This window comes from Lichenostomus cassidix, chromosome Z (assembly GCF_008360975.1).
Source record: "Lichenostomus cassidix isolate B80296 chromosome Z, HeHo_3.0, whole genome shotgun sequence".
Taxonomy (NCBI): domain Eukaryota; kingdom Metazoa; phylum Chordata; class Aves; order Passeriformes; family Meliphagidae; genus Lichenostomus; species Lichenostomus cassidix.
The window spans coordinates 52,391,539-52,414,514 of NC_139511.1; the positions used below are offsets into that span (position 1 = coordinate 52,391,539).

The window sequence follows — 22,976 nt, forward strand, 5'->3', positions numbered from 1 at the left end:
TAGCAGTGTTGTAAGATCTCAGGCACAGAACTGCAGAAAATCTGCAGAATTAAATACATTAGATCTGGCTCTGCCATTTGGCTCCTGAATGTGGCAATGCTCCTACTGATTCCTGTGAGACTGTTATGAAACAGTACATTATTCTTTGCCTGTTAGGATAGCGAATTTCAGTCTTTTATGGGTTGATTCATTTTGATTATCTGATTTGCCAGCAACCTCCAGTAAGAAGAGCACTAGAAATGTCAATTCCAATGCTTATCTATGAAAAGTAATTTGGCAAACTCACCCTGCAACTGCTTTTAATCTTTTCCTTCCTTCCTTCCTTCCTTCCTTCCTTCCTTCCTTCCTTCCTTCCTTCCTTCCTTCCTTCCTTCCTTCCTTCCTTCCTTCCTTCCTTCCTTCATTCCTTCCTTCCTTCCTTCCTTCCTTCCTTCCTTCCTTCCTTCCTTCCTTCCTTCCTTCCTTCCTTCCTTCCTTCCTTCCTTCCTTCCTTCTCTGTCTCTCCCTTTCTCTCTCCCTCTCTTTCTCTCTCTTTCTTTGTCTCTCTCTCTTTCTCTCTCCCTTTCTTTCTCTCTCTCTTTCTGTTATTTCACTTTGTGACCCCAGAGCCCAAAGCAGAAGACATTACCCCAGTATCACGAAGACTGCACTGCCTATCTGTATGGGCCAGGTCAGTGCCTCTGGGGTCACCACTGCTTAGAGCCAATTTTCTTTTTTGCGTAAGAGAACACACTAGAAAGGAACAGCCGTGCTGTGTTACATCATACAATGCCAAAGACAAACAGGTTGAACAACAAAACAAGAACTACCTCCAATAAAGTATATTACATAACTGTCAGCAAGTTCTCCATCTTTTTAAATCAGCAATAATCCAATATCCAACTGCTTATACTTCAGAATTCAAGTCAACTAAGTTTCTAAGAAACTGAAATCAATAAATAAATAGAATTATTGTGAACTTTGTGAAAAATTTGTTGAGTAATAATTGAGAATTTGGAACTTAGTAAAAATGTTTCTATACTCACATGAATGTATACCACTATGTACTTACTGCATAAAAATACACTAACCTCAGATCATGGAGTTCTGATCCTGACCCAGTTACAAGCATGAATTCTCCAGGATACAGTTGAGAGACAGTTAGCTCAGCATAAACTTTTCCTCTTGGTGTTAACATATGGCTTATATTTGTGGAACCCACCTACAGAGTAAAATTTGTCATTATTAAGAATGCAAAATAAGACCTTTGAATGTTTAAATGTCATGAAATATATAGTTAATTGTCTTCATTTGAGAAAACAATTTTTTTGTGTTTTCTCTGCCATGCCGTAATAGGGGTGGAGAGATACACAATTGGCCAATCTTAAGCTTTAGAGTAGAAAGTTCACTTTTTCCTTTGCAGAAAAAATGGAAATTTTTAAAATAAGATAAATCAAGGCCTTTATAAATATTTCTCAGTTATGCATTACACAAGGCATTCTTAAGCTACATTTGTTTTCAGTATGCATTTTCAATGCAAATTCATTCAACTTTAGTTTGTTCTCTTACCACCTAAATAAAAAATTCTCCATGTTATTGACATGAATATTCTTTTTCAATCCTGTGAATAAGGCTTTCAGGTCACAAAAGAATAACATATACTTTTCCCCTTACTATAAAGAGAGAAATACTGAGCTGGCTATGCTTTTGTGGCCCTGATTTATGTATGCTTCTCTATTTTTTGTAGTTGGTGACTATGAATCTATATCTCTGCACATTTGATCCAGGTTCAGTACAGAAACTCAATCCCTAGAGACAAAATTTCAAGTAACAGTTACTTAGCAGTGCCCACAAAACACATACATATGCATACATATGTCATCCATGGAAATAAAAATATAAACGTGCCATAGTGGTTGTGCTGGCGTGGTTTCAGAGGCAGAATTTGATCTCTCTTATTTCATTCTGCTTTCACAGAACCTTGCCAATTACCCAGTCAGTGTCCAGATTCCATACAATGAACAGAGAAAGGAAAAATATTTCAGATATTAAGGTTATTTTGCAGGTCTTACTACATTAATTAATTATGCCATAGTTACTGGTGTATTACAGGCATATAGTTGAATTTTCAGGACCTGATGCTGGTCACACTCAACCCAGCTGCAATACAAATATATCTCTGGTAACTCCACTGGATTATCTCATGATGGAGACAAGCATGAATGGTACAAAAAATCAGGCAGCTTAAATAACAACTGTTGTGAATACTGGATTTTTAAGTGAATGCATAAACTGTATGTTCTGCTTTGCAACCTAACTTTCCCCCGTAATTTTCTGTTTAATCTTGATTTCCCTGTACCACATAAATATATTCAGCAAGTGTTATCCCTACACACTGATGACTCAGTTATTCTGCCTCTTCCCCAAGCTAGACCGAAGACAAACTTTCAATTCCTATTGTTATCACAAAATTAATACAGTAAAAAACATGACTACATGACAATTCAAGTTCTTCTTTCTCCCAGGATATCAATCTTGTGCCTTCCCATTCAGTTGACTTTAACCTTTCAGAAGAGCTTATCTACCTTCAAAACTATAGTCTCAGCATACTTACCGTTTCCCTGCGCTTTAGTGTCTGAAGCAATGAAAACCATCACCTACTGCAAATACTTAATGAAATTCTGTGCTGAAATGACAAACCCCAAGTCATCCTGCAACTGCAGTTCACTTCAGAAAGGAACAATCTGCTTGCTGAAGGTGTATCTCTAAAGCTAAAGACACTACATTAGAGTGCTTGACAAAGCAGGAAGAAAGAAGGGCTCATGGAGCTCTTGCAAAACTTGAAGACCAAGGATAAGAAACTTGGGTTAGTTTGTCACAGTATGCCATTTTCAAGCATAGGATCATACTCTTGAGGACCTGTGGACAGCTAAATTTGTGAAGAAAGGATACATGGGAGCTGAAAGTGGAATCTCCTGAATATTTGCAACCCTGCCTGCACCACGCAGCCAGCTGTAAAACAGAGTCAGTATGAAGTGGCGGAAAACAAGTATGGGTCGCATTTTAAAAAAAACAACAAAGCCGCTCCCTTTGGAATCCATCCAACTATGGTCAGGAAAGAATCCCTTCCACTGTTCTGCTCTGCTGCTCAAGCTGCCACTGTACAGCACAATTTTAGGCAGGCAGCTGCCAAGCTATTCTACTGCAAAAAAATTCCAGGCAAGATTCATTTGCACTTGGTAGAAAAATATTTGAAACACAGGAGGCTGTCTGAACATCAGGAAACACTTATTTACTATAAAGTATTATATTATTACTAGGATTATTACAAATCCCTAGGCAACAAGCTCCAGGTGATGCTTGTCCAAGAGGGGGTTGGACAAGATGATATCCAGAGGTCCCTTCCAACCTCATCCATTCTAACTCAATGATCTCTAACAAAAGGTACTTCTGTGCGGGGCTACTCTAGAATAAACAGTTGAGTGCTCTTAACTGAGTGCAATACATCTGATACAGAAACTTCTCCAAAGGATCTGAGTATCTGGTATCTGAGAAACACAGGAATAATATTATACTTTGCCGCGGGCCAACAATACTTCATTTTCCATATCTGAAACAGAGCATGTCTAAGTCCTACATAACAACAGTTACCACTGTCCCATTTACCTTTGGAACAACATTTGCAAATAGGTGATCAAGCAGCTTAACAGAATCTGTGCCTTTTACTTTAAACTTGCCAAATGGTGACAGGTCAATCACACCAACTTTTTCCATAACTTGTTTGTACTCACGACCCACAGGGTCAAACCAATTTGTGCGCCGAAAACTGGGTCTGAAACAGAGCATTTAGGCACATAAAACACAGTTTAGAAATTTTGTGCTTTTTTCAACAAAATGTAGTCTTCAGTTTTTTCAGTTTAATAATCATCCAAAAGAGACAGACTTTCCTAATTGTAGGTAGCTTTCCCAATATTTTCCTTAGTCTAACACAGTTTAATAATTAAAATCCTTAACAACACAGAAAGATATGGGTTGATATTATATCAGACACTTTGTATAACAACATGTGAACTGTTCAAGTATTAGGATAAGTAGTCATGTATCATGAGTAAGTTTACAGCACACTTTGATGATAATCTTTTCTTTAAGTTTAAGGTGTCAAAGGCTTTATTTCTGAACAGCAAAGTGTGTCTGTATTCCTTCAGGGGCCTCATTTAGATTAGACTCCAATATCTCCATAGAAAATATTTATTTGCTGGAAACTCCCTGATGCAGGCAGGTAACTAGGTGGGCAGGCACAAAGAAGGAGAAAAAAGAAAAGAAGATTGGGCTTCTCCTCTCCAGATACTTATACAGAGAGGAATGAGCTTTTTCATGAAAACTTTATACTGTTCTTCTGATCAAATGGTAAGAGATGGAGAAAACCACACATCTATAATGAAAAGGTTGTTTTCCAAGCTCTTCCTTGAGTTAGGTTGCTTCCTGGTATCTCAAGCCTAGAACAGTTACAAGATACCTTGATGAGTGTTTTGAAATTTCTGCATGATCAGAATAAAATGTATTCTAAACTACGGAAAAAGCAAGTAAGGAAGATCAATCGAACAGATATCTGTAGCTGAAATGAATGATAAATGCATGCCTCCCATTAAATTTAAATTGCCTGGCTCTTGCTATCATGACAATTTTTCAGGGGAGGGAAAAAAAAAAGTGATCTTTCATTTACTTGTATCCAGTCTCATCTCCAGGTTTGTAGAACCAATGAGGTTGCTCCCATCCTGCATGAAAGCCCATTGAACATTTTGACTTTAGCAAATCATACAGGCCACTGGTCCTCTCTGTTGGTCTTCCAGCAAATCTTTCTTCTTTAGGGTAACCAACTAGAGAGAGAAAAAACCAAAACCAAAAATTACCAAAAGCTATGGCATACTAAGATCATCCAAGACAGGAAACACATCTACAAACAGAGAAATCTAGGTACAAGCTTTGCTGGAATCCATCTGCAGGACATAAATATATTTTAAAAAATACATTCTTACCAATATTATTAAAGCCGTAAGATTCTCTTGCTTTGGCTGCTGTGTATTCTGTAGAGGTCCACTTTCCATACCGGTTTGGATCTACTTCTATCAGGTCAAATGGAGGTTCTCCCTCAAGGATCCAGTCGCTGAGGTATTTTCCTATGCCACCAGCATGTATAATGCCATATCTTGAAAACAGGAAAAAGTCCTGCAGTACCAAGTCTTATACATTTTGTTTTTTAAAATCAGTACTAACACATACCACTAACACAGACCCCAAAGTGTTTTAATTTTTTTCCTTCTTTTTAAAAAATTTGTTCTGTTGTGTCTTATTTTCAAAGGTTACATACTGTATCAACAGACATTTCTACTGCTCCACTGCCAGCAGCAGAATGTCATTGGTATTGTACAGCACTTGCAATGCTTGCCAGAAAGCTGTATCTCTAAAATTCATAATTTAACAATCTTTCCCACTGAAATTAACATTCTTAAACAATTAATACTAAAGAAAGTTCTCAAACTTCTGATGTCCATTGAATACACTTTCTAGTCATAGTATACCTTGTTTTTTCCCAGTGAGGTTTGACTAAACCAGCCTCAGATTTGAAATCCATACTGAGACATTCTAGCAGCTACTCTGCATATTAATATTCTAGTGAAAAGAGTAACAGCACCAAAATCAGGAGGCAATACTACAGAGATAGCTTTAAGAAATCTGAAATATCAGCAGTACTTTTATGTTGTTGCACAGAAAACCAGGCAATGTAGAGGAACTGGGTAGAAAAATAGAAGACTTTTTTGCAATTGTACCAAAGTTTGATAACTGCCTTTTCTCTCCTAATTTACCTTCTCTGTTCTACACTACAGTTACAAGGAAAGCTGATTCCACAATGCTTCTGCTAATAAAATAAACCTGTAGAAATGTTCTGCTACCAGTCCTCAGCAAAAGTCTGTCCTGTTTCCACATAATAAGTGTATGAAGAATCGGACTGTAGAAGAAATACCTTGTCAGAAACCTACATTAAAGAAACCACACCAGATAGCAAAGGTAGATGCTCAGAAGTTATATTAGGTCTCTGTACTTAAACATTTTGCACATAATTCCAACTATCAAAATGCTTGCTATATTAACATACATAGGTAAAAATGAGTGAGATGTGCTCCTACACGGTACCTGAACTGGAAAACTGGACACACACTTTGCTGTGCTGCATGGTGCTATTCAGTCTGCATATGATCAAACAATACCATATAATGCTAAATTACAGGTGCCTCTGTTTTGACACTAAGATGTTTAATGACAAGTAATCATTAACATCAAATTATTTAAAACTTTTTTTAATACCTCTATGATAGTTCCATGATTTAAAAAAATTGTCACAATATCTTTCTGTCTAAGGAAGATATGAAAATTAGTTCTTAGTTGTTTGTGAAATGCTCCCATGAGCACAACACAAAGATCCTTGAATAAGCAGTAAGTCTGTCCCAAATCAAGTTTACATTAATAAGCAGCAACTAAACCACAGACACTCATGCAGAATAATGAAGCTAAAACCAACTTAAATTGCTGGTCATCAACTTTGCAACCTCAATTCCACGTCTTTAGTTAAAATGGGCAAGGAGCTCACCAAAAACAAACAAAAAAAAAAGTAGTCACTCAATTCTAATGCATATTTGTAAGAAGAATGAATCCCTAATATCAATGATACTACTTTGATATAGTATCTCATCCATTATTTACTTTTTAACTAAATAAAAGAGAAACATCGAACAATTGAGTACATGAAATAATTCTGCCAACTACAGTCAGTACAGTGCAGTTCAGCACAAATCTTCCGATTCAGCACAAACTTCTATCACTGCAGTGGATGCAGGAAAGATGAGTGCTTGTAAACTGCAACTACAGAAGAGTTAGCTGTTGCTGGAGCTAATTCAATTAAGCAACTCTTAGTTATTCATGGGTGTAAGCTTTAGGACCATGAAAGCTCACTATGTCTTCAAGTACATCTCTAGGAGAATTTTTAGCCAGTTTAAGTCTGCCTGTAGCATTCACTGCAGCCAAAAGCAAAGGACAACAGTGAGGAGATCACTGCATGATTGTGAGTGGTGGCAGACCAAACACAATGAAGACTTTTAGCTTCAGCTGAAGGCTGCTGAGCTGATAGCAGGGTAACCCCAGGAGCAAGACAGTACAGGGGAAGCTGCCCTGCTACTACAGGTACAGCCCTGCACCTGGACTGAAAGGCCTCTGCACTTGGCAGAGTTTTGCAGCACTGACTGTGCAGCCCATTGATTTTGGTGCTCTTAGCTGGGCCTACATGATCAGAGATTTCACATTTCACAGGGTGCCCAAATCCCTCTTTACCTCAGATAAGTAGGAGCTGATTGTGTAAATGCAACCACTGCAATTCTGCAGCACAAGAACGAAATACATTTTTCAAGGATAGGATATTACAAGCAGCTGTAAAGAGTGGTGCAGTATAGGAATCTTAGCTTTGTTAGGATTTAGAGAAAATTTCCTCAATGAACATAAATTGTTCTTCTCTAGTTTTTCTTCTCTCCCTCCAATCCCCGACAGATTAACTCCCCATTGTTCCTGTCATATTCTTGTGTTTTACGTATGAGTGCTTACTTCTCATCCACTTTCAACTCATTCCTTTCTATTCCTCGGAAATCTGAGTCTCTGCACACTCTGGTCCCTTTTCTAGTGTCTTTGTCCCAGGTTATGGAATGGTTATGTTCCTTTGAAATAAACTTTCCTGAATAAAATCTTAGCCTACTCCTGTTAGTATTTTCAAAGCTGTAAGTAACTAAAAATGGGAAGCATTGAGCAACCTTAATAATAAATAGCGCTACAAACTTTGCTAACTATACTTAACTTCTTTGCATGTTAAAATGCCGAGCAAGCTGCTAATTTTAGATAATAAAAATCCTCTAATCTAACTGCACTAAGTCCTCTGTCACAATGTCCCTGCTAGTTGACTGTGAGATAAAGATTTGCTAATGCACACAAAAAATTACAACACTGGTAGAAACTCTGCAGTGACCCAGAAGCATAGAACAGAGAGTCAAAAGTCCCTGAAAAGCAGACAAAGCAACCTAATGACAGCCACATCATTGTGACGTGTGTCACAACATTTTGAGATTAATCAAACTCCTGAAATAAGTTGCTTAAAGAAAATTAAACATGCAACACTAGTCTTCAGTTTTTCACATATGAAACTTTGATTCTGCTCCCATTGACACCAACAAAGAAAAACATGCTCCAAAGTCTGGTCACAGAGTAATGAACTTAAACAGTCTTTTTGGTGAACAAGGTCTAGGCAAACCACTTTTGTAACTATAAGTTCTGCAAATGTTACTGAAAGATAACATTATTTTTTTTAAAATCCAAGCAGCAAAGGTGAATACCTTTCACAATGAATCATTGCAAAATTACCAAGCTTTTTCATTTTGAGGGCCTCAGAAAGCACGTTAGTGATACTGCCTTATCTTATGATCCGGGGGCTTGTTTGGTTTGGAATGAAAGAAAACTGGAAAAAGCTGAGCTGGATTTTGAACAGCAAATTAGGCAATTGGAAAAACAATGTAAACAGAATGTGTTCAATAACATGTGCCTGTAATTGTATTTGGCTCATTCTATCCAGCTTGACTCAATGGTCAACCTAAGACAATTAAAGGGATGTTGGTGTTTTACCACTGAGTCCAGTGCAGCCATAATAAATAGATGTAAATCACATTCAAGGAAAACACTGTAAGAGGTGAGAGAATGACACCAGTAAACCACTCATTTATACTGCTGGTGTCCTCCATGTTTGCTTTCCTCCAACACCCAGCAATGTAATTTTTCATCTCAACTTTCAACAGTCAGGGACACTGGATTTGTATCCCTAGAGCAGTCAGTCACATGCTATGCTGGAATGTCTTCTATTAAGTATGCCTTCAATTCTTCACACAAAAATTCATGCTGCACATTCATTTTTGCTCAACTTCAGTGAAACCAGTTTTACATGCAACACACAACTGTTAAATACAGTGTAATTCAAAGCAAGATATAAAATTCACTGGAAAGTATACTTTAAAACACAGCACTTTTTGTGACTTTAACTTGCGGCACAGACAGTACAAAGTACCACCATTTCCTGCTCTGTCATGAAGTGTCACAGACATTGGCCTCCAGATTAAAAGGAGGAAACAAATTAAAAAATTAGTGAGACTAATGAAGTAAGAGAGAAGGATGAGCATACATTATACAGGTTGTGGTTATTAAGACTATTTCCAATTACGTTTAACACAAAATATGTGCAAAAAAACTCCCAAGCCCATAAAAATGTGCAAAGCTTGAGCTGACTACCATTTTAACAATATGATAAACAGAAGTTGTTGCAAAGAACTTACCCAAAACCAATAGCTACCCAGTAATTTCTGACACCTTGATGTGGTCCCACCATAGGAAGAATGTCTGGAGAATAGGTAATAGGACCTGCAATTGTGTTTACGATGTCTGCTTTTCTCAAAACGGGGACCATTTCCATAGCAGCCTCAATATGCTCCATTATTCTGTCTAAATCAGACTCAAAAAGTTCTTTTCCAAAACCTGCACAAATGTTTGACTCTTATTATATATACTTACTTACACAGAGAACACACATACATTTTAAATACAGTTCTGGTATCTATATATATATATACAAGTTATATGGGAATAATCAATGCGTATGTTCAAGCCTTCACCATCCTACAGAGGAAAAATGGCATGCAAAAATACCTGTAGGACCAGGTTTATTTGTCACTGCAATTATACTATCCTTTATACATATTTGTTTAACCCTAAGGTCATGCAAATTCAACAATGAAGTAAAAGGAAGTGAAGACACAGAGAAACTTTCTTCCATATTAATGAGACCCACTTATTTTTCTCAATATGCCAATAATTTGAGGAGGGGAAGAAAGATACTTTCTGTATCTGCTTATGAGTTCCATGAAATTGTATGAATTTCTGAATATATTTCACCCCTCAGACTGGGCTCTAAGCATGGCTGAACATCATTCTGCAGAGGCAGCTGAGGCTACTGGAGACAGTAAGTTCAGGAAGCTGTGACAGGGCTATCCAAAATCAAACCATGTTAACTGCCTCTCCTCAGGAAACATTCTGTTTTTCTAAAACAGCAGCACTGATGACTTTGTATAACCTGTCTGGAAGTGAGTGGAAAGTCAGAGCTTAGATATAACACAATAATTTATAACGTTTCTTAGTAAGCAGCTGTATGACATAGTATATTTTTGTATTCTATACACATCTACAGCTCTCTTGCACTTATATCCAAGCACAGCATTTTGTCTAAGACATCCCTTTGCTGTTCCTATTTGACAATCACATTATCTTGGGGGTAACAATAAATACCCAGACCTCCTTTCAGCATGCTGGAGAGAACTGCAACTGCCTATTCAGGCAAAAAAGTCAATATAGCACAGATTTAGTGATGCCAACACACAAGCATCTCTTCAGAATGTAGGCTTAGATTAAATTGTAGTAGGCTTTTCTTATGTTACATTTGTATTTCTATTATCTTTTATCATTAGAGTTACAACTATTCTTTAAAAAAGGTTTTTGCATTGCAAAATTTTGTATTTTTCATCACATAAGGCAGCATGACAGCCAGGGATTAATACACACTAAAATGTGTGCTAGTGCTTATTAGGTTCAAAGGTTTAATGTTCTTAATCACCTGGTGGGACTCCATTTGTTATCCATGACTCCTCCAGCTTCATCCTCTCATCACTTTCATACGGACCAAATAAAAGACCATCCCTTTCTTGCCTTAGATAATAGGACCCTTCTAAGTCACGAATCACAGGCAATTCTGTTTTTAGGGCTTTAACTTCAGGGATAGTTGATGTCACAACATACTGATGATGAACAGGTATGAGAGGGTGCTGCAGGCCAATCATCTTGCCTATGTCACGGGCCCAGAAGCCTAGAGAAGAAAAAACAAAACCAAAACAGAAATATTAAAACACTAATTTCAGTGAACAGAAAATGACAGTAAAATATTTGCAGTAAACACTGTGCTTTTATGTGTGACGGGTTTTTATTCCCATACTCCTAATTTTCACTTTATTTTTCATATTATCTAGCATATTTTCCCCTCCATAATTCCATGTCCTTTTTTCCTAATTATACTACCATATATTTTCATCGAATACGCATATTAAAAAATATAATGGGTAAATTATAAATTAGGCTTCTAAAAGTTCAGAATTTAATTAACAGTTCCACAAACCCCATGACTTATTTCAGTAAAGCAGGTCTGCACTGCACTCCTACCAAAGTTAGAGACACTTAAACACCAGAGTAAATTACCTCACATCATGCTAACCAAGTTTCTTACTATCAACCAAATGAGCCAGTATGCTTTACCAAGACAGCAATCAACTCCTAACACCCCAACAGACTAAGGGACTATTTTTCAGGCAGCTGACCTCAAGAATGAAAGTTTGTCTCCTCTTTCACATGCATCATGTGACTCACATTTATTATGTATCTCACACCCCAATCAATCCATTATGATGTTTGTATTGGTGAATAGTCAAGTGTGCTCTTCCATAGATGTCCAGTTTGGATTCCTGATACAGACTGTGACCCGAGAATGCAAGCAACAATTTCCTTGCCTCTGAAGCTGGCTCAAGATACTTCATGTGTACCATGAGACAGAAGTTAGAGAAGACATAATTCTCTGTTAAGGTTAAGCTGGTAAGGCACATTCATTTAGTGAGGTACCTGTGTCAGAATGAAGAAGTGGACGCTACTTAATTGCCAAACACTAGTTTGGACTCTGCATCATGGCTTACATCTGCTGTGAGGCTGAAACATAACAGACTTGGGAAACAGACAGGTGCAACTGACTGGAATGGCAGCTGCTCTAAGACACTTTGAATAGTGTCTCAGCCCCACTCTCCTGACTTTTAGATCAAGGAGCAGAGATCTCTTCATTCCAGGAGCTGGAATGAAGGGGGAAAATCCAATGAAATTACAGTTTCAGGGGAGTCCGTGAGTGAGGGTTGGAGGAAGACAAAATGAAAGAGGAAGAAGAGGTGGCAGGGCCTTCCAGCTAAAAGGCTATTGTGCCATAGGGCACCCAGAAAAAGAAGGCAGGTCAGCCTGGTTCCTGTGTAACCAGCTGACTCCAAACTGCTTAAGATAAAATATCTCCAGCAAGATTTTCTACCTAACACAGCTGTCCTTTCCCCTGGGACATACACTTCATGCTGCCCAGCTTAATGTGAAACTTTTCTTTCTTTTTTCTGTTTGCTTGTCTTAACCAAATTCTCCTACCTCTCTCTTCAATTCCTACTCTCCAAGATTTGGTCAAAGTTTCTCAGTGCCCCAAGGGCACCAAAACACAAACCCTAAACAGCTTCACCTGGGACTTCCACCCATACCCATGGGCACAGGAGTTCCATTCCAGGTCAGCTCAGGTCCTTCAGAACCTGTCTGAGCTGGTTTGATTGTGTGCCTGATTACAGCTCTGTCACAACCATGCCTGTGCCTGGCCATGGAACACATTGATCCAGACCCTGATCCGTGGACTACTTCTCAGCTGACCTCAGCTCAGTCTCAACTCTGCAGTCCTGCCTGTTGATTACTGGGCACCATTTGATCCCGGTTATCGTCACCAGGCCTGTTCCTGACCTGTGGTCACATTCCTGGCTTGGCCTCAGCCTGGCTTCACCACTATGGATCTGACTGTGCCTCACCTCCACAAGTCCATCTGGAGGCCTGGACTGCGGGCTGACCCCAACTGCAGGTCCTGGGCCTTCCCTGCTGTGTCCCCTGTGCCCTGCCGGACAGAGCCCTGGCTGGCTCAGCCAGCCTGGTTACCCTGCTTGGCTCCCTGTCCTGTGGGCAGCAGCTGGCTCATGCCGCTTGCTGACATTAACTGGGGAATACATCCTCTCACCTCTGGCATGGCTTAAAGCCAGGACAATTAGGAAAGCTGAATTGGGCTGTCCTGGCCTTGTGCCATTCCCCCATGCCAGGATGGCTGTCAGTCTCTTATTTAATATTACAAACCAGCCTCGGGGTCTAACACCCACCGTTTTTAAAAATGCAAAGTTTCCAAGGAAAATGTTTTCTGTGGTGACTCAGTTAACAATTACTGCCAGCCAGCTAAGGCAAAGCAGCAGAGAAAATCCAGCATCACCTTTAAGAGATTGTTCCATTAAATTCTAGAAAACAGTACCTGTTGCTGAGCAGTTATCATATAGAGGGGCTCTGCTTCTTAATGGCACCTCACCATTTGGAGGAGACTCATTGCCAGAACTCTTGTTATGTCAGTTAAATTGGTTCAGGGATGATCATGCCATAATCATATAGAGTGAGTGATACAAAACATCCTTTAAGGCTATTGAAACACAACTTCTCTTATACAGAAGACAATGAAAGAAATTTGAATAAATCTGCATTTATAGCACATATTCAAGGGTTTCCTTCAGTACACATGATACACACAAATGTGGATTTAAGCGGCAGCTAACAATCTTTACGGAACTTCTTTTGATTTGGACATTTCCACGTCACCTACAAATAAAATTATTTTAAGGCAAGGTCATGATTTAAGGTAAGGTAATGTTCCACAGAGGAGAGGGAAAGGTGAAGTAGCAGAAAATTATGTCTTTGAAACTTAGCTTTGTTTCTTTCTCAATAATAAAAGCTTTCTTAGCAATTAAATTTGCAGAATAGCATTACAAACACAGATAATTTTAAACTTTTTTGAGTAAGAGACAAATAGTTTAGGTTTGTTTAAAATAAAATCTCCAGTATTGTACTTCTAATAAAACTCACACTTGTGATAAGAGCTTATTTAATTGCTTCAAGTAACAAAAGGTAACATTTAATAAATGAAAACTATTACACTTTCTTTGTTTAAGGTTTTTGAACAAAAACGAAAATGGCAAAAAGAAGAATATGTTCTCTGAAACAAAGTTTTAATTGCAAGCAGACGCCAAGTCCTATCACACATAGTAGAGGTAAATGGAAGCATACTTTATATCTCTAGGACATTTGTGAATTTGAAATGTAGACACTGCAAACATTTGATGCTGAAATATTTAGTGGTAGTATTACTTAGCATAACTGCTGAAGCATATAATCTGAGTATTTCTTATTTTTGAAAAAGACAATCTTCTACCACATCATATATATAAATGGTTGTACATACAGCATGTACATGTCTGAAAATACATGCCTATATACACACACCCACACTGTATATATAAACTGAATCACTATTTTTGCAGACTTCAATCAAACATTCCATTATAAATAGGCTGCAAATAACTTCAGCAGGCTCAGTACGGTTACTTCATGTCAGGGATTATTTATTAGGCATCTGTTTTCCTCTAAAATGGAAATCTCACATAAGGAACAGCTAAAGATTGGTTGAAACTAGTTTGTTCCAGTTCTGCAGCAGATGTCAGTTGCAGGGTGAGGCAGGGAGGGGGAGATGGAATGTAAAGAGCCTTCTGATGTATTTTTCTCTGCAACATGAGTCTAAAATTATACCAGTCATGATCTGTAGTGGAATGAGGCAAGGCTATGGAAAAGAATGAATGTTATCTGAGAAAACATTTATAAGAGATATGTGTTATACAGTATTGATTTTACATCATTAGCCAGAATGTTAAGCAATATGTGCTTCAAATATTCATTTTGGCTGAACAACCAACTACACAGGAGAATTAAGTAAATATATTGTTGATTTAATAACTTATTAAATAATAAAAAAGACTTATGAAAACTCACAAGGGTGCATTCTAGGTTTTGCAAATAAACTCTGAAAAGCATTTACCAGAAAACCCTGCTTAATATCAACTAGATATATTAGCCAAAGAAAGACAACTACACTACAAAAAATGTAGGAAAGTTGCTACATCTGTGATACTTCATCCATACAATGCAGAACTAATAGTTAGGAATAATGAGTGTCTAGAAGTTTGTGGCCTTAATAAGTCTGATTGCCAGGAGAGCTGTCTTTCCATTTCATAATCTTGGATCACTCCCAGACCAATATATCCACACAAATGACATAAGGATCCTATTTGTAAGAGAGCTTGTGATTTTGTAACTGAATGCTGTTCCATAATTCATGCCTGAAAGCTATGAACTGGCAGTCCAAAGGCAATCAAATATTGACTCCTCTCATTTTCCAAGTGCTTGACTTTGTGATCTACATAAAATTCTTTTAATTTGGTTTCCCTGTTTGTGTAGTTAATTGCCTTCTAAAAGGCATACTAAACTCCTCCAGTCCTCCTTCTCTCCAAAATTCATTATGTGGCATTCATGAGCAAGCCTAGAGCCTCAGATCCTTGTTATTTTAGCTAGGCATATAGCAATAGCAGGTGATCACCTATGTATGAAAAGCATATGATAAGAAAGTGCACTTTTCAGTGGGTTTTCCAGTAGGTCTTTACTGAAAGCCTAGAATGATTTAACAGAGGGCTGTCCGTATCCCAGACTCTGAAAGGAAGGTCCATGAAGTACATCCCCTCAGAGTCCAGCCATTTTATCCCACTCTTTAAATTTCTCTCTCATTTTTTTCTGCTGTCTCAAACTCTACTCTTACTCCAGTCCTTACATCCTTCTTCAGCTATTTTGTCACCATGTGCTAGTCAGTCTCCCTCATTTGTAAAGTTCTGTCCCAGCAGCCTTCTCTTCCTCCCAATCCACTCCCATCTACCCCTCCCTTGCTATTATATATTACACCAGTCTTTCATGCTTAAACAGCTCAGTTTTCCACTCTGTTCCACACACAACCATTCCTTGAGTATCCTTACTAATCCTCTTGTCTGAAAAGTTCCTAGCTTCAGTTTCCTTATTGAAACGTATCAGATACCCTCCCATTATCTCCCTGGTGTCATCCCCATTGCTGCCATCCCCCCCTGCTTTGAGCTTTCTTATTCAGCAAGTCCTGTAGCCCATAACTGTTCCACTTGCTGCCAGTGCTCTAAAACACCTCCAGAAATCTTTCCAAGGCATTTTGCTCTCCCAGCCTATTCCCCTTTCACTCCAATACCCTCTTAATTCCTATTGTCAGCTGTGGTATTCTATCCACCAACAAGAAGAGCTGCTGTCTCACTTAACTTCTTAGTTTTACCTGCCTTGCACTAGAAATAGGTGCTTTTATTTTTTTTTTCTGTTCGATTGCAAATATACAAAAAGGGATTATAAAGATACATTCTTGCTCTCAGTTCACTTGTCCCATCTGAGTGAGAAAGTCAACTCGAGACATCGCAGCCTCTGACTGAAGCCTGATTATTCACTGCGATGGGAGGTATGCAGGAGTAATGCCCTTAAAATGCAGACATGATCCAGTTTGAGAGAGAGTCTGCAAAAATTTAATCTATATGGTAAATATTCAACAAGTTTCCAAACAACTGAAAACAGAAAATCTCCTACTAGGAAGCAGAAAGCACTCTTCACATAAAACGTGCCAACTGTTTCGCCGATAATATATTTTTCTGTACTTGTATAAAGCAGCATAAAAATAAGTAAAGTTTTGATTGAATACAGGTTTTTAGACCTATAAACTTGCTTAGGAAAATAAACAAAAATCTAAAGGACACTTGCCCAAAAGCTCTTTGAAGCACAAACAGCATTTTGGCTTCTTTAACTAAATGAACAATAAAATTCACATACGTAAATACAAGCTCCTTTGAGTTAGGCAATTTTTATGACATGCAAAAAATGCACTGTTAAGCCAAGCACATCTTTAAAATATGACTCAAAGGACAACAAAAGATCTTCCATTTCAAGGATATGTGGATAGAGTTAAATCTGAGAGAAAGATAATAGTGAAATAAGCAAGGTCAAATCCTCAGACTCTTTGAAGAAACAGTGAAGATATTTCTGCTTCATTTGTACATTCCATCTCCATTCCTATCTGTGTTTCATTAGATTTTTGCAGACTGCATGGACTGTTCACCTACTGAGCACTGGAACAGGCTCCCCAGGGAAGTGGTCACAGCACCAAGCCTGCCACAGTTCAAGAAGTGTTTGGACAACACTTTCAGGCACATGGTATGACTGGGGGATGTCCTGTGCAGGGGCAGGAGTTGGACTTGATGATCCTTGGGGGTCCTTTCCAGCTTAGGATATTCTATGATTCCATGACTCTAGACAGTAGACTCTCTTCTACACAACTTACTGTAGACCAGTAAAGGTCTCTTTCACTACTAAAATCTGACAAGGCACTGTGATTACTAACTGCTGGAGACAAATTATAGTAAATATTTTCAATACCTATTAAAAGGCAATTAATAAGAGCTAAATTTTCACCATACTGTGAGGAAATATGTGCAAAATACCTTTTACCACAAACCAAGTGAATGTTCAAAAACATGTGGGTTCTTATACATGCAACCCACACAACTCAGTACAGGTGCTTTGTGTCAGCTAGTTTGTGAATCTGAAAAACACTCAAATGCTTATATTAGATCCTACCTGCAGTATTCACAATTCTCTTTGCCTGAATTATTCCAAGTGGAGTTTCAACTTCCCAAGTTCCATCTGATCGGGACTTCAGATTAGTCACTTGGACAGGATAATTTAACTGAGCACCATATTTTCTGGCTCCTGCAGCCAAGGCCATAGTTAGAGAATACGGATCAATATGACCATCTCCAGGGTTATACAGGCCAGCTAAAACCTAAGTAGAGGTAAAATCCCGCAAACAAAAGAAAGTAAAATTTACCAAAGTTAGCTAGTTTTTTAAAAAACACTTTCTTTCTTGAATATAGTAAACTTTAAGAAGTGAAATCAAAATAAATTTTCAAAATATATAGTATCAGCCTCAATCCAACTTAACAATGGTCTAAGTGAGTAGAATTGCTCAGATCCCCCAAGCAATCCAAGCTTGTAATGCTTTAATATTACAATATTACAGACATAGTAATTAATAGTATGTACTCAAACTTACAGTTTGCACTAAAATTCACAAGAGTCTGATTTTAGGCTACAATACTTTTTTTTTTTCATTGAAAAACAACAATCTCTTGTACAATTTGTATAAAGAAAGGAGACTGTACACGTATTTATCTCACAGACCAATATTTAATTGCAATGCTAGTTATATTTCATAAAATTGGGTTCTTTACCTTATCCATGTTCAATAATGGAAATAGCTCTTGCACTTTCTCAGGCGTGATTAGATACTGCTCTGTTGGGTGCCAACCAGCACGAGTCATTTGGTATTTGAATTCATCCACCCTAGTAGGGGTTGAAGCAATTCTGATACTGCCAGGCTGATGAAATCCCACATGCTAAAACAAAGAGCAATTTACTGAAAGAAACTTCACTGATTACCATATATCTATTTTCCTGTGCTATGGGAAGTCTACAGGAATTTTTCCACTAACATCACTGAAAAAAATGCAAATAAGTTAGAGGCCCTTGAAGGAACAGGCCTTAGACATAGACTCCTAGAGAAAATAATTTTTCAAGAAGTTATCAAATTAAGTTCCTAAATTCCTGCATGCTAACTTCAAAACAGCTTCAAGAAGTATTTATTGAATGCCATGATACATTCATTTTTACTAACAAGTCATTAATATTTGATATATGCACCCACACATTTTCAAAAATAGAATCAGAAATGTCTCAAAAATAAGTATATTATATATACTCTATTTTAAAGTCTATCATCTGCGTAATTTCCTATTGACATGTTGCAGAATGTGTTTAACTAAGTGCCTTTATTAACACAATGAAAAAACACTCGCCTTTTTTGTCTTTTTAATAAATTGAACATCCTTACAGAGCTGGACACCAAATGCTTACTTTTCTTCACCTTTTCTATGTTACCTCACAGGACTACAAAAGGGCTGAATAATTATTTTACTAGAACTCACAATGATAATCTGATGTTGCAGCTTATCTAGTTGAGTAGCAGAAAGAAGAAAAAAGCCTTTTATGACAAATATAAAAAATATCTGTCATATTACATGAACAATGAAAAATATTAAAAAATATAAAATTTGTAGACTAATTCAGGAGGTTCATTCAATTGCTGCTGCTGTCTGAAGAAAGCACAAGTTTAGTAAACGAAATCTACATGGCTGAGAGATGCCAGATAAAAAAGATGACTCCTGTGTTTCTCTGCATATCCATTCCTTATGTCACTAAATAAAAACACGTCTCTGAAAGGGACAGGAAGAATTGCAGCAATCTTCTCATGTACAAATAGCATCATAGCATATGAATTTTTAAGCATATATATTTAAGGCAGGAATGTATCACAATCAATCCGTTCATTCCAGATTCCTGATGCTATTTTAGCTCCTTTATCAAGTTAAAATTTGCAGACTCTCTGCTGTCTTGAGATGTTTTATGAGCACCATTTTCCTAAACTGTAGAGGGATTTAGGAAACCATCTACAATATGTAGTGACTAGGCATGCAGAAGAATGTATTTCAATTAAAAGGGACATACTCCCACTTCACACTCTTCTCAACTACATTTTTTGGTAAGACTTTTACTACAGTTGGTATTGCTCAGAATTAATACTTCAAAGGTTAAGGGGATTACCTGTCCAGTCTCTTCTTCCAGCTTCTCATAGAGTTTGATGCTGTAAGCATGGATTTTCTTCAGGTTTATTCCAGGATGAAAATAAGTAGTTAAACCAGCCTCAAATAAAAAATAGGAACATAAATTAGAAAGGCAGTGTTCTTTCCTTCCTTTCAACTGTCATTTAAAAATGAACTGCCAAGATACTGTAAAGAAAAACAACACATGGATAGAACCAACTGCTACAAAAATAAAAATAAACTCCTTTCTATAGTTATGCCATTTTTGTTTTCTGCACAGGTGTTTTTCCATCTGTCTTTTCTCATCAACTTTGCCAACCCATGATACTGTTGCAGTTGTTCTCTCCTATAGCTTACTTTTTTCCCTTAAATTATTCAGTTGACTGCTTAAAATCTTTTGAAAGGGACATACAAACTTAATTTCTGATCAACAAAATCAAATTACTAATTCTAAATGTCCTGTAGTACAGTACTTTCCTCTTACAAATGGAGATGAGAGAGAAACCAAGCCTTCAGAAAGACCAGATCTTCAGAAGAGTTATTACATTCCTGGGGTGCGTGCAGCAGCGTAGTGGAATATGATATTCTTGTATTCTCAACAGCTGTCTCATGTGGCAGTGAAAAAGCAATTGCTGCATTTTAGAAGTAGTTTAAGAAATTACAGTATATATTTTGCATATCACTTTACCAGGTGTAACTTTAGAAAGCTATCAAGTTCTTCCAGATCTATGCAACGGAAAAATCAAGACATTATTACAGCCTTTTCAACGTATAAGGGAATTACTCACCTGCCTACAATAGAGATGGCTGCATCAACCTAATGACATTCATAGCTGCAGACATTTAGTCTTAAAAAAACCAGTATTGAAGAGTTACTGAAGCTAAACATATGTCTTTGTATGTCCTGGGCTTATCAACTCACTAAAACCTTCTTCAAGTGGGACAGCAGAAATATAAAATTACCATAGTTTTTCAAGATAACTATACTGATTTGAATATTTTATAGACAGAGTATATTTTGTGCTAACTAAAACAGAACTTATAGATTAAACTTGCTTCCCAATGGGAGCGAGACACTTGGAGTCCATCTTTGAATTCCCTGCCATTCCGAGAAAAAAAAGAGATCAGGAAATCCACAGGTAATAAGTGACACACATCGCACAGTTTTGATAGTTTCCTTCTAAGTTGCCCAGCACACATTAACATTAAATACTCCTGATTTTAACATGTTAACTGTTCTGTGCTACATGTTTTTGGATTTAACTTTTAAAGCTAGTGGAATACCTGCAGACATATGAATAATGAAAGCAAGATTTAGTGGCCTTTAAAGAGATCTTTTAATCCAAACTAATTTAATTATGCTATGAAGCTATTAGATGTTACAATTCTCTCTAATTATATGAATGTATATGGCATGAATTAGGTCACACATCCTCATTTTCTTAAACCATGACCTTTTCTGTCCCAAATTTCTTTGTGCAGCTTCACATCTAAGATGGGATCTTTTTCTTCAGAAAAGAGCAAAATTCTTACCCTAGTTCTTGTTCTTAGCAAAGAGCTCACACTCAGATACTATCTCCGTCAAAAAACATAGATCAGATTCACTGACATGACAGGTACTCTGTATCCTCAGAGCAAAAGGGTCATTACAATCTGGCATTAGTGATTGTATGTCCTGATGCCAGCCATGGTGTTGAAAGCTGTTTTACCTTTGTTTGCATGAATTCTATCTTTCTGATACCTCAATTTATATAAATATCATAGTGCACCAGATTACTAAAATGCCAAGACAATGGAAAAGAGTGTAAAATTACTCATTTGTCAGTATCATATTTTTCAGCTGTATCTATATTCCATTCATAAATTTGACTATAAGTATGTTTGGCAATGTTCATTAGCTCAGTAATCTGAGTTTAAGAAGTGATCACATAAACCTGTCCCTGAGCTAAATGAATAGTCTGGAAAAAATATTACTTGTTCTTTTCTTATTATCATATTGGATCATTAGCATCATATTGGACAAAACTGAAGACTAGATATTTGACTAAATGTGATTTTTATCTCATTTGATTTATGTGCATTCAATGTTGTGAACATATTTATTTTAATTACCTTAGACTAAACCCCAAGGCTGTTCAATGGCAGAGTTTTTAGCTAAAACTTGTTTGTTTCTCAAAAAATATGTTCTAAGGGCCATTTTTCAGTGTGTACAGAATGAAGAAATAAATTAGGAGTTGAAGTATTTAAATTTCTTTAGCCATCTAAAATAGCCTAACAGTAATTAATTTACTTCTACCTGCAAACTTTGGTATCTCATATTGTTTTTACTGTCTTCTTTTATTTATGTAAATATCTTCTGGTCTGTCATTCTTCCAAAAGTAGTAATACATCTTCCAGTTATAAGGAAATTCCATTTTAGTGGTCAATATTAGTGTAGTCATTTTGAACTAAATGAGCCATATATCACTTGCAAGTTAGCTACAAACCCATAAATATTCAAAAGCATTTAATTGCAGGAATTAAGAAAACACTTCACTCTCTTACACTTTTAAGTAAATAAAAGAATTTTAAGTGCATTTGATGCCTTTTGGCTTAAGATAACAAATGTTTTTGATTTCAAGAGTGCAGCTGGGAGACTATTACCCGATTTCATGATATAAAAATTAAGATAATAAAATCATAAAACAATTGTAATAAAACAAAAAGATTGAATGGGTCCTCAGGAGATCCCTCTCAAATTTCACATTCAAAGCAAGGTCAGCTACAAGACCAGACCACATTGCTCAAGATTTTTTCCAGCCTGGCGTTTGAGAAACTTCAAAGACAGAAGCTGCACTACTTTCCTGGCTAAGTATGGAATTGCATTGGGCCTTTTAAAATTCTATTAAACTCTCTTTTCATCCTTCCACCCTGCCTAGGTCTCTCAGCATGGCAGCCCTGCCCTTGAGTGCCTTGACTCCTCCCAGTTTGGTGTTAACTTCAAACTTGGATGAGCATGTACTTCATCATCTACTCCAAACTACTGATAAAGATATTAAACAGGATGGGTCCCAGGACAGACTCCTGTGACACTCCACTTATTTCCAGGCTTTGGGTAGAGTATGACTCAGTCACCAGTACCCTCCGAGCCCAGCCATCCAAAGAGTCTTTTAATTTTCTAATTGTCCAGCCATACAGACCATAAAATCTTCAGTTGAACACATGGATGGTATGGGAGATAGTGTTTAAAGCCTTGTTAGAATCCAGGTAAGTGACACCCACTGACTTCCCCTTGTCTAAGAACTCAGTTGTTCCATAATAGACAGCAATCAGGTTTTACCTACCACGATTTAGACTTGGCAAATTTATCTGGACTGTTCCCAGTCACATTTTTTTCTCTTTTGTGGATCTTGGGCT

General features: G+C 37.3%; 1 protein-coding gene across 1 annotated transcript in view; it reads right to left on the reverse strand.

Moving 5' to 3' along the window:
* DMGDH (dimethylglycine dehydrogenase) overlaps window positions 1-22,976 on the reverse strand; it is a 42,371-nt gene that overhangs the window by 14,187 nt on the left and 5,208 nt on the right. The window contains exons 3-11 of the mRNA XM_085042996.1: window positions 19,582-19,680; window positions 18,153-18,317; window positions 17,500-17,704; window positions 10,727-10,975; window positions 9,396-9,594; window positions 5,016-5,185; window positions 4,703-4,856; window positions 3,646-3,811; window positions 1,071-1,201 (exon numbers count right to left, since the gene is read on the reverse strand). Of these exons, the coding sequence (XP_084899122.1) occupies window positions 1,071-1,201; window positions 3,646-3,811; window positions 4,703-4,856; window positions 5,016-5,185; window positions 9,396-9,594; window positions 10,727-10,975; window positions 17,500-17,704; window positions 18,153-18,317; window positions 19,582-19,680 (1,538 nt within the window). The remainder of the gene's footprint in view (window positions 1-1,070; window positions 1,202-3,645; window positions 3,812-4,702; window positions 4,857-5,015; window positions 5,186-9,395; window positions 9,595-10,726; window positions 10,976-17,499; window positions 17,705-18,152; window positions 18,318-19,581; window positions 19,681-22,976) is intronic.